The 12,597-nt window shown below is 35.1% G+C and overlaps 1 protein-coding gene and 1 pseudogene across 10 annotated transcripts in view; one reads left to right on the top strand and one right to left on the bottom strand.

Moving 5' to 3' along the window:
* The window catches only part of LOC114286537 (ABC transporter C family member 4-like), a 573,165-nt pseudogene that overhangs the window by 259,580 nt on the left and 300,988 nt on the right, over positions 1-12,597 (bottom strand). The window contains exon 2 of the transcript XR_014345634.1: positions 3,415-3,725. The product of XR_014345634.1 is annotated as an ABC transporter C family member 4-like (transcript). The remainder of the gene's footprint in view (positions 1-3,414; positions 3,726-12,597) is intronic.
* The window catches only part of LOC114289352 (serine/arginine-rich-splicing factor SR34), a 243,136-nt gene that overhangs the window by 1,170 nt on the left and 229,369 nt on the right, over positions 1-12,597 (top strand). For all 9 annotated transcript variants that reach the window (XM_082897575.1, XM_082897574.1, XM_082897567.1 and 6 more), the window contains exons 5-7: positions 43-154; positions 249-295; positions 431-488. In XM_082897575.1, the coding sequence (XP_082753701.1) occupies positions 43-154; positions 249-295; positions 431-488 (217 nt within the window). The remainder of the gene's footprint in view (positions 1-42; positions 155-248; positions 296-430; positions 489-12,597) is intronic.

The following is a 12,597-nucleotide window of genomic DNA, read 5'->3' as shown; positions in this document are numbered from 1 at the left end:
TAGTAGTTGTGACACTGATATGCTTTCTTGATGTTTATAAAGGTGGAGCTTGCACATGGAGGTCGTGGAAATTCATCATCAATCGATCGTTACAGTTGTTACAGCAGTGGGCGTGGTCCCCATGGTGGAGTGTCCAGATGCTCTGAATATTGCGGTTTGTATTTCATTTGATATATGCATACCTGTGATTTTGTCAGGCATCTTCTGTTCTATCGTCAAATTGATTCTCATTTTTCTCATTTGTGCAGTGTTAGTCTCCAGATTGCCTAGCTCTGCTTCTTGGCAAGACCTTAAGGTGAGCTGGAGCTTTAACTGGTCTTACGTGACCATACATGCACAAAATCACACATTCTGTTCCTACCCTTCCTTGGAGAGTCTATATATGCTATGCCCAATTTACTAAATTTATATATCACACATTTTCATTCAGGATCACATGCGTCGAGCGGGGGATGTGTGCTTCTCCCAAGTTTTTCGCGATGGAAGTGGTATGATGACAAACAAATTAAATTGTAGAATTCCCTGTTTATGATATATATTCATATTCATATGTTAGCAAGAGGTTATTTGCTCTACCATTGAGATGTACTTGTTGGATTATTTGTTGAGGAGTTGCTATGATGAAAATTTAAAGTAGCCTGGTAATTAATCTATGAAAGTAATTGTAGGTCATTGTAGTAGTTGGATTTTGTCGGTTAAAGATCATTCTTAAGCTTCATGTAACTTTAAATGTGTTTTCTTTTTCTTTGTTCATATGTATAGGGTTTCCTATCACGGCCTAAGTAAATTATATGATTTATCTTTCTGTTTTCCATGGTTTAAATGCTCCTATGTGTGTTTCTAAACATGCTGCTGGTAGCCAAATGGTGATGAGTAGATCATACTTACCAAGATAAGATCAATATTATGCAAGAAGTCAACTTGGTGAGTTACGAGTAGAATGGTCTTATCTTTGAGGACTCCTCTCACACATTCCTGCCAGACAAGCATGAAGAAAATTTTAAGCTAAGTTTCATCACATGAAAAGTAAACTGTTTTGACATGGTTCAAAATTTCTAATTAACTTCACCAACAATAACTGAAAATCATATGTTTCTCAGTTTGTTTAACAGCATTGTGAGAGAAGTAAAGGTATTAAACGAGATACTTATTCAAAATCTAATAGAATTGTTTGCACAAAAAGCACAAAGCATCTAAAAGCATTCACAAGTGGCAACATTTAATGCATCCAAAATTTACCACACATCAAGGGATTGTTTTTTTAAAATGAAACAAAGTAGTATTTAGCCTTAGATTTCATTGTTTTCAAGCAAAATTGCAAGTATTCAGGTTCCTCATGTTAAGAGCCAAATTTTGGCAGGACTTCGCTTTCAATGATGAACCTATCTCCACAATTTCATATGTATAGAAATGAATAGTGTTGTATCAATGAAATGCATAAACTAGGGGGGAAAATTCTAATAAATACAGTAAAGATTGTTGTCACCTTGAATATTTCAGACTCAGTGTGAGCATCTACAACACTGAATACATCATCAAGAAAATATATATCACAATCCTAATAAACTACTCTAGCAAGTTGTATCCGCTGCTTCTGACCACCACTGAGGTTGATGCCACGCTCTCCAATTTCAGTTTGATCTCCAAACTCCATCATTTCCAAGTCTTTCTCCAAGCAGCAGCCCCTAATAACTTCACTATACCTCTCCTTATACATTGGTGAACCAAACAGGATGTTATCTTGAATGGTCCCATTTTGAATCCATGATGTCTGCGCAACATAGGCAGTGGTGCCACAAACCCTAGCCTGTTAAAGAGTAAAATCAGATATGCTTGTTAAATTATAAAATTAACCAATCAATACAAAGCAATTAAAGAAAAAATACCCAGACCTTCCCGGATATTTTGTGCATCTCGCCAAGAATTGCAGCCAGGAGAGAAGACTTCCCTGATCCAACGGTCCCAACAATAGCTGCAAGCTGGCCTTTTTTGATCTCCAAATTTAAATTTTTTACAATTCGTTCCCCACCTTCGTCATCCCAACTAAAAGCTCCGTCTTTCACCTCCACTGCAATCCCACCCCGGCAAGCTTCCTCTCTCTCCACCGACTCATCAACCAGCTCCTTACTTTTCATGTACTTGTCCAACCTTGCCAGAGAGATCATTGCTTGAGATATTGAGATCATAGACTGCAGGAAAGTCCTGATTGGTTCCTGGAGAATCTTAAATAGTGTTATCGCAGTGAAAACAGTCCCTGCATCGAGTGGAACCCCAACAAAATTGCAGTACCAAAGGAAAGAGTGGATATAAGTACCGGTGTACTCCATAAAACGATGATATTGCCAGATATTGAGTACATGAACTTGGTTAGCCACCCAAATTCTGATTCGCAAAAAGATTGAATTCGTTTGTTGAAGTGCTCTTCCCATGCCGGGAACTTAATTACGCGCATGTAATTAAGCATCTCATTTGTCGCCTTCATTCTAGAGTCCCGGTTTTTCATCACATTGTGTTGGAACCAGTTGTTCCTTCGAGTGCCCATCAAAACGAACAACATAACCACTACAAGCCCCACTAGAGCTGTAATTGTTGAGGTACCAAGGCAGCGAGACAGAAGTATTAGGGCAGCAGAAACTTGCAGTGGCATAAGCCATACAGCATGTAGCTGCAGCATCATATCAGAGAGCTGCTGAGCATCTACAGCCATGTAAGTTACAATTTGTCCAACCCCATGAGCCTGTCTAGCCGAACACGGCATCCTCATGCCCTTCTTGTACAAAGAAGTAATGAGGGCAGATGGAATGAGCATTCCAAGCTTTTGAGAATTGAAGTTGAATTGGTGAGAGGTCAAAACTTCCACAAATTTAGCAATGAGGAGAGTGAAAACAAGGTAGTATCCTTCATAGGGGGAGCTCCCCTTCCCCGAGGTGAAATCAACAAAACCCTGAATAAGAACAGGCCCAACATACACGACACAAACACGCACAATTGCAAGGAAGGCAGTGAAAGCGATTTCCCTCCAGAAGCACCGAAGCAGCGTGGTTCGAACAGGGTGCTTCGATTTTTCATGAGGCTTCGGCCAGTTCAATTTGAAGAGTGCAGACATTCTTTCAGCTCTATGTTCTGGCGAAAGGGCCGGGATATCATCAGACATGAGAGGAGATTTATAGCCTTTACTCAGTAAGGGATTCATCCATAGCCAAAAAGCTTTGGAAATGATAGAAGACTTAGCAAAGCCACCCACATTGCATCCATTCAATAGGGGTTCATATAATTCAGGTTCTACATCCATAACTGAATCGGATTCGCTCCTCATAGTAATCCCGGTTGATCCTTTTATGCCAACCATAAGGAGTACAATCGATAACAGAAAAGAAATGAATGAAATTATATCATCCAGTCTCAAAACAAAATCAAGTTCTTCTATAGAGATTACAGGAATGACCCCGGAAACACTGAACAGAGAAATGATGATGAAATTTGCAACACAATAAATTCGAAGCGGCAAAGGATGAGAAACAGCTTGGAATCTCCTCTCATGGACAATCAATATTGTAATTGTTACATGAGTTATTGCTTGAATCAACCAAAACAGTCCATCAACTAGCTTACCTTCCAACTGGGTATTTCTAACAAATGCCAGAATGCACAAAATTGTGTATGCCAATGCTAATAGAACTGTTACAATCAGAGACAGTTTAAACCACAGAGTAGTTTGAAGAACAACAGCAAAATTGCCTAATGCTCTGTGAAGGGGGAAAAAATAATAAAGAAATATATTAAATATAATTCCATGAAAACTGCAAAATTGTAACAGACTTCCAATCCAATATGATGCTATCAGAATTAACAATACATTTTTTCTTTCAATTTTTTTCCATCAAATAAAGTGTGTACTAAAGATTTAAAACTATTTTCCATCCAAGAACCATTCAAAATACAATTGATAAACATAGAAAACTATTCAAATCTATTTTGCTTTGCAATGACACTAAAATTGCTCGACAACAGAGACACTAATCCCTAGACATCCGAGCAGTCGTTGAACCCTAGGCTTTCTTCGCTTTTGCTTTTGCATTTTCTTTTCCTTCAATGATGAGCAAGTGAAGACCTTGAATATCCACTTCTTCTTCCTTCCAGACGATGAAGGGGTTGTCTCGATCGACGGAGCCAACTCCTGAATGCGTTGAATATCCACTTCTTCTTCTTCTTGAATATCCACTTCTTCTTCTTTTTCTTGTGCTGTTCGTAATGGTGACATCGGCCGGATGTAACCGTTCGAGAACAGCTCGTCGGCCGGACTGATATCGCTCGGTGAAAATTGGAACTCGAACGAGCCAGACTCAGTTGCAATAGGACAAGGACTTGCAGGAGCACTGGAGTCGACGTTTGCTTCGCCATTGTTGGAGGACTGAAGGTCGACGCCACTGTTACCCTTTGAAAAGAGTATTACTGGTGCGAGTTGGAGAGCAAAGATGATTAATGACCCCCACAACCACATGTGGAGGGATTGGAGGGAAAAAAAAATAAAAAATAAAAAGTAAAAGGTTGAAGAATACGAATTCATTGGAGGTGGTGGAGTTTTTCTGCAGAGAGAGAGAGGGGGGGGAGAGTTCGTTCTGTGAATGAGAGAATGCATGCACTGTGCTTACAATAAATAATTTTGGATGTTTTCTTCTTCTTTGGAAATGTTGCTTCATTTCCGAAAATCTTGCTTCAGTTATGTATGTTATTTTGGTTTGATTTAGGAATTTTGAAATTTACTTGCATTATTAAAAAAATAAAATAAAATTGTCCCTTTGTTTGTTTTTTTTAAAAAATAGTATTTTTATGAAATTCCTTTACATTCTCACTTTAACACATTTTTTATACAAATTTTCAATACTAGCAAAGGTCTCTAGGATTGCTTTCATTTTTTTAATAAAAGATAAATAGATTTTGATTTTTAAAACAATACTACAAACTCACCATTGTCAATCTAGAATTTACTCAGAAAAATGAATTATTGGTTCAAATTCATTTTACTCATGAACCCACACTTCATCAATTTAATCTCCACTATACAAACACATTCAGGTTAAATTATGGGTTGATAAGGGTAGGTTCATAGCATCTTTGTTTTTGAAATTTAGAAACGGAATTGAGTTAGCTGGTGACTATTTTATTTAAAAAATAAAAATATTTTAAAAAGTCACCGATTCATATTTTAGTCAAAAAATCAAAATAAAAAAAAAAAATCACTTCCCAAACAAGGGCTAAATTTTATGAGTAATTTCATCTATATTTACCATGGGCCATTGGACAGTGGTTAATATTGGTATGTGCATAAAAATTTTATTAAAATATATAAAAGGTGTATAAAATATGTGAAATATGAATTTTTAATAAATTAGATACTATATTTATTTATTTTTATTAAATGACTCATTCAAATAGAAAGCAAAAGAATTATAACGAGCTTAAAATTCTATTTTACGTACTTTCTTATTCAATTAAATAAAATTATATAAGAAATTAAAATTTTATAGAAACGAAGTCCCACACTCTTCAAATGGTATATAAGCATCTTACCTATTTTTGTAGTAATTATACATATTTTATTGTTAAAAAATATTACTTATTAAAATATATATAACATTATTACAAAATACTAATTTTATTTCTAAATTATAAATTATCATAACTTTGGAAAAATTTTACATTATATTTATTAATAAAAGCGTAACATATAAAAGTGAAAATGTAAAATAATTTCTTAGAAATATTATTTAAAAATAAAAAACAAAGGGACAATTCTTTATTTTATTTTATTTTATTTAATAATGCATACATGGTTATGCACTGTGCTTCCAATAAATATTGGAATTTAATTTTTTAAAAATTATTTTTTTATTTTTTATATATTTTTATTTGGAATTTTTTTTAAAAAATTTTTCATTTCAGAAAATGTTGCTACATAATTTTGGATGTTTTCTTCTTCTTTGGAAATGTTGCCTTATTTCCGAAAATCTTGCTTCATTTATGATATGTTATTTTGGTTTGATTTAGGAATTTTGAAGTTTACTTGCATTATTAAAAAAATAAAATAAAATTGTCCCCTTGTTTGTTTTTTTTTTTTTTTAAAAATAGTATTTCTATGAAATTCCTTTACAATCTCACTTTAACACATTTTTTATACAATTTTTCAATACTAGCAAAGGTCTTTAGGATTGCTTTCATTTTTTTAATAAAAGATAAATAGATTTTGATTTTTGAAACAATACTACAAACTCACCCTTGTCAATCTAGAATTTACTCCGAAAAATGAATTATTGGTTCAAATTCATTTCACTCATGAACCCCACACTTTATCAATTTAATCTCCACTATGCACATTCAGGGTAAATTATGGGTTGATAAGGGTAGGTCCGTAGCATTTTTGTTTTTGAAATTTAGAAATGGAATTGAGTTAGCAAGTGACTATTTTATTTAAAAAGTCAAAAAAATTAAAAATATTTTAAAAAGTCACAGATTCATATTTTAGTCAAAAAAATCAAAATAAAAAAAAAAATCACTTACCAACAAGCGCTAAATTTTATGAGTAATTTCATCTATATTTACCATGGGCCATTGGACAATGGTTAATATTTGTATGTGCATAAAAATTTCATTAAAATACATAAAAGGTGTATAAACTATGTGAAATATGAATTTTTAATAAATTAGATGCTATATTTATTTATTTTTTATTAAATGACTCATTCAAATAGAAAGCAAAAGAATTATATTAAGCTTAAAATTCTATTTGCCGTACTTTCTTATTCGACTAAATAAAATTATATAAGAAATTGAAATTTTATAGAAAGGAAATCCCACACTTTTCAAATGGTGTATAAGCATCTTACGCGTTTTTGTAGTAATTATACATATTTTATTGTTAAAAAATATTATTAAAATATATATAATATTATTACAAAATACTAATTTTATTTCTAAATTATAAATTATCATAACTTTGGCAAAATTTTACATTATATTTATTAAAAAAAGCGTAACATATAAAAGTGAAAATGTAAAAGAATTTCTTAGAAATATTATTTAAAAATAAAAAACAAAGGGACAATTCTTTATTTTATTTTATTTTATTTAATAATGCATACATGGTTATGCACTGTGCTTCCAATAAATATTGGAATTTAATTTTTTAAAAATTAATTTTTTATTTTTTATATATTTTTATTTGGAAATTTTTTTTTATAAAAATTTTCATTTCAAAAAATGTTGCTACATTTAATTTTAGATGTTTTCTTCTTCTTTGGAAATGTTGCTTCATTTCCGAAAATGTTGCTTCATTTATGATATGTTATTTTGGTTTAATTTAGTAACTTTCAAGTTTACTTGCATTATTAAAAAATAAAATAAAATTGTCCCTTTGTTTGTTTGTTTTTTTTTTAAATAATATTTCTAAGAAATTCCTTTACATTCTCACTTTAACACATTTTTTATACAATTTTTCAATACTAGCAAAGGTCTTTAGGATTGCTTTCATTTTTTTAATAAAAGATAAATAGATTTTGAAAGCAAAGGTCTTGTAGGACACGCAATAATTAGAGAGAACTCTGTGAATGAGGAGAGAATACATACATGGTTATGCGCTGTGCTTCTAATAAATAGTGGAATTCAATTTTTTTAAAATTAATTAATTTTTTTTTTTATTTTTTATATGTTCTTATTTGGAAAAATTATTCAAAAATTCCATTTTAGAAAATGTTGCTTCATTTAATTTTGGATGTTTCCTTCTAAACCAATTAGGTATGTTTTCCTTTTTGGTATGTTGTTTTAGTTTAATTTAGAAGTTTTGGAGTTTACTTATTTACTACCAATCAAATAGTCAAACATAATATGTATTTGGCTCTCTCAATAATAGAATTAAAGGTTTTGATGGTGTTTGTTTTGTAAATAATATATTTTTAATGTATCTCATGGTTAATTTAAGTAGAAAATGTGATAAATTCTTTTTAATACCTTTCAAATGTTTGATGTGAGATTGATATAAGTATTTTTAATATATTTTACTTAGATGAGAGTTGGAGTAAGAGACTAAATTGAATTAATGAATGAAATTTAAGGATGTAATTGATACAAATTAAATATTAAAGGGTAAATTACATTGACACCCCCTAGGTTTATATTTATTGTAACGCCCTCAAAATAAATCCACACATCATACATTTATGATACAAGAAAGTGATATCATATTCCATACATCAGAGTATTTTTACAAGAGATATTACATGTTGGCAACAAAAGTAAGCGCCCTATAGGCTCACAACTTTCTAAGTCAACACTTGGTTACAACAAAAGAAGAGTTCTAACTCTTTATACAAAATAAGCCCTTGGCTTGATTTACATGTAATACAAAAGATAACAACAAAAAATATCTTTTAGCCTCTAAGCCTCCCAAGCTACGTCCTTGGAGTTGGCATATCACCTGTACTTGAAAATGATGTCCCATATAGGGTGAGTCAAAGCCCTGTAGAGATACACTAAACCAAATATGAGCAATAACTAAAACATTAGTATTTGATAAATGTTCAACTCATATAAACCAACATACATCTCTTCCATAACCAATTCGTATTCACAACCACATTTCCGTTTCATTACCCAATTCAAATCATAGATATGGTCCATTGTTTATCCGAACAGTTCAAGATTAAGACTACAACTCATACTACCAGTATTTCAATCATAATTAATTCAAATGAGACTACAACTCATATTATCAACACTTCAATTGTAATCAATTCAAATGAGACTACAACTCATATTATCAACACTTCAATTATCTATGTTATGTAAACGTAATTAAGATTTCAAGACTTTCACCCTAGACACTCCGGCCAACTTAGTTATCAATGGAGTCCATCCCCTATCTCCTCCCAAACAGATTTGAGAGTCCATCCCCTATCTCCTCCCAAACCATGGAGTTCATCCCCTATCTCCTCCCGAACAAGATACATATGTAATGTATTTAAACGGTTTATCATATACAATGATCAATCCAGGCACATATTCAATGTGTCAATTCAATAGTCATATTCAATGACATAACTCAATTGTTTAGTTTTAATTCACCTAATCATCATGCAGTGTCTACAACAATCAAGACTATTCTCCACCGATAGCCCAAAGCAGTTATTTCTAAACAGATAATAACTTCATCAAACAGATAAATTATCAACATTTTCCATAGGTGAGTGATAAATTAATCCAACTACACCATTCAATCTCACAATTTTCCAATTTCATGATTTTCAACTAAATTTCATATTTCCCTAAATTAATTATTCAAATTAATTATTCAACATAATTAGGGCATTTTTTCCCATTTTCAAATATTGATCCTAAGACCAAATTCCACCGATTCGACTCACAAACCCTCATTCCCAAGGCCTTATATGCACTTGGAGCTTTAAAACACAAAACCCCTCTTTTCATAACTTCAAAACAACCCTAACTTTCCCAAAATTACCATAATCCACCATTTATACAAAATGACTAAAATCTATGTCAAAACTCATAAGAAGGAGTAGGGTATCCCTACCTCAAAATTAGGAGCTCAAAGGAGAAGTTGAAGAAACTCGAAGTGCTCCAAATCCACAAATTTTCGGATCAAAGGGAAGCCCAAGCCAAGCTCTACCTTTTTTTACAAAGAGACTGGGGTAGAGAGCCTCTAGAACCAAGTGTATTTGTAGAGAGAGAGAGAGTATAGAGAGAGAAGCAGCCGGATTTAGGGTTTGGATGAAAAAAGAGATGAAAAAGTGAAGTGTAATCCGCTGCTGTGAACTGATATATACATGGCTCGCTCGAGCGAAGTAGTGGTCACTTGAGCGACCAGACACAAAAGAACCTCGCTCGAAGGAACAATGCGAAGCTTCAGGTCTACAACCCAGACGCACGCTCGAGCGCAAGAATGCTCGCTCGAGTGAAGAAACTCAAAACATAGTGCTCGCTCGCTTGAGCCAAGAATGACAACCTTCAGGTCCAAACTGGACGCAGACGCATGCTCGAGCGCAAGAGTTCTCGCTCGAGCCAAGAGACACAACACACAAGGCTCGCTCGAGTGAAGGAACCCTGGCTCGAGCGAAGGAACTAAAACCCAGAGCTCGCTCCAGCGACAAAAGCCTCGCTCGAGCGAAGAAACCAAAATCTGGGCAGCAACTATTGGTTTAAACTCACAACCAACTTGTAACAAACCTGCCCATCACATCCCAAAACTCGAATACAAGGAATTAAATGACGAAAACAAGATATAAACAACAACCAACACTATGGAACCTAAGTTCGGAATATACTAAACATTGGAGGGAAAACCGGGATCGCTATAACCTCCCCCCCTTAAAGCATTTCGTCCCCGAAATTAGATATAAGTTTCAAAATTGTGATTTTTCAATTCTCAACAACATTGTAGTTCAACATTTTATCATCTTGACCCATTCACCGGTCATTCCATCTCTTTTCAAGAGAACAATATATAATATAACTTACCATGCATTCTCAACATGCATTCCTTGAAATTTATCAACTTCAACACATATCTCATGCTTCTCAAAACATATTCAATGTTAATAACATATTTTCATTTCTACAACACATTCAACATATACAATGTTAAATTAAACTCATATTCCTGAAATGTATTCAACAATTTCAATATTTTCATAATCCAAAACATATACAATGTTTCTAGAATTCAACAACAAACAAAGTTTCCAATACATGGTTAAGCATTAACAAACAAGTCCGGATATTTCTCACGGACATCTACCTCACGTTCCCAAGTGGCTTCCTCAACCCCGTGATGTTTCCACAAAACTTTCACCAAAGGGATAGTCTTGCCTCGCAAAACTTGATCTCGTCCATATAAGACCCGCATCAGTCTCTCCTCATACGAGGCATCCTCATCAACCTCTAAGTCAGTCCAATCCAATACATGCGATGGATCTGGCTCGTATTTCTGAAGCATACTAACATGAAACACATCATGCACTTCGGACAACTGCAGCGGTAAAGCTAGACGGTATGTAACCTCCCCGATCCACTCAAGGATCTCAAAAGGGCCAATAAACTGAGGGGAAAACTTCCCACTCTTCCCAAACCTCATCAAACCCGGCCTAGGTGATATTTTCAGAAAGACAAGATCACCCACCTCAAATGCCAAAGGCCTCCTCCGACGGTCGGCATAACTCTTTTGGCGACTCTGGGCTATAACTAACCTCTTACGGATAAGCTCAACTTTCTCCGTCGTCTTCCGAACCAACTCCGGGCCCAACAAAGGTGCATTACCCACCTCGGCCCAACACACTGGAGACCTACACGGTCGGCCATACAAGGCCTCAAACTGTGCTGTGCCAATACTCGATTGGAAACTATTGTTGTAGGCAAACTCCACTAAGGGCAAGTGCCTCTCCCACGACCCCTTAAAGTCAAGGACACAGCATCGAAGCATATCCTCAAGGATCTGAATGGTGCGCTTGGACTGCCCGTCAGTCTGAGAATGGTAAGTCGTGCTAAAGGTCAATCTAGTACCCAAGGCACTTGCAAACTCTGCCACAACCTAGCAGTAAATTGTGGATCTCTATTTGAGACGATCGACACTGGGACCCCGTGCAACCTCACTATGTCCCAAATATACAAGTCGGCAAGATGATCTACTGAATCTTTTACGCGCATAGGGATAAAGTGTGCTGATTTAGTCAACCGGTCAACCACCACCCAAATGGCGTCACTACCCCGTTGAGTCCTTGGAAGACCCACGACAAAATCCATCGTGACGTGCTCCCATTTCCACTTGGCTATAGGCAAAGGTTGCAACAAACTCGCTGGTCTCTGATGCTCGGCCTTCACTTACTGACAAGTAAGGCACTTAGATACAAAAACTGCCACATCTTTCTTCATCCCTTTCCACCAAAACTGGCGACTCAGATCACGATACATCTTTGTGTCTCCCGGATGCACCGCAAGGCGTGAATGGTGAAACTCTCGGAGTACTTCCTTTCGGCAAGACTCCGGTACAAACAGACGGTTTCGGTATCTCACACTTAGGTCGGGATACACAGTCAAACCCTTTTCTACCTTTCCACTGGAAACTTTTTCCCGGAGAGTTTCTATCTCCAAGTCACCCCTCTGCGCCTCTAACACTCGATTCACAAGTGTAGGCTGTGCCACTACAGAAAACAAGGCCGCAGACTCAACAGACTCACCCAAAAGCAAATCAAACTCACCAAGTGCACCCAACATTTCCCATTTTCGGATGGCTATACAAGCTACATCACTAATGGATTTCCTACTAAGGGCATCGGCCACTACATTGGCCTACCCCGGATGATAGTGCAACTCAAAGTCATAATCCTCAATGAACTCCATCCACCTCCTCTGCCTCAGATTCAAGTCTTTCTGTGTAAACAGATACTTCAGACTCTTATGATCCGAGAATACCTTAAATCTCTCACCATAAAGGTAATGCCTCCAAATCTTCAAGGCAAAAATTACAGCCGCTAACTCTAGGTCATGTGTAGGGTAGTTTCTCTCGTGTGTTTTCAACTGACGAGAGCC

Source organism: Camellia sinensis, chromosome 12 (genome assembly GCF_055761805.1).
Source record: "Camellia sinensis isolate YWXY chromosome 12, ASM5576180v1, whole genome shotgun sequence".
Lineage (NCBI taxonomy): Eukaryota > Viridiplantae > Streptophyta > Magnoliopsida > Ericales > Theaceae > Camellia > Camellia sinensis.
Note: the sequence above shows the minus strand (reverse complement) of the source record. Positions and strands in the feature narration are given on the sequence as shown.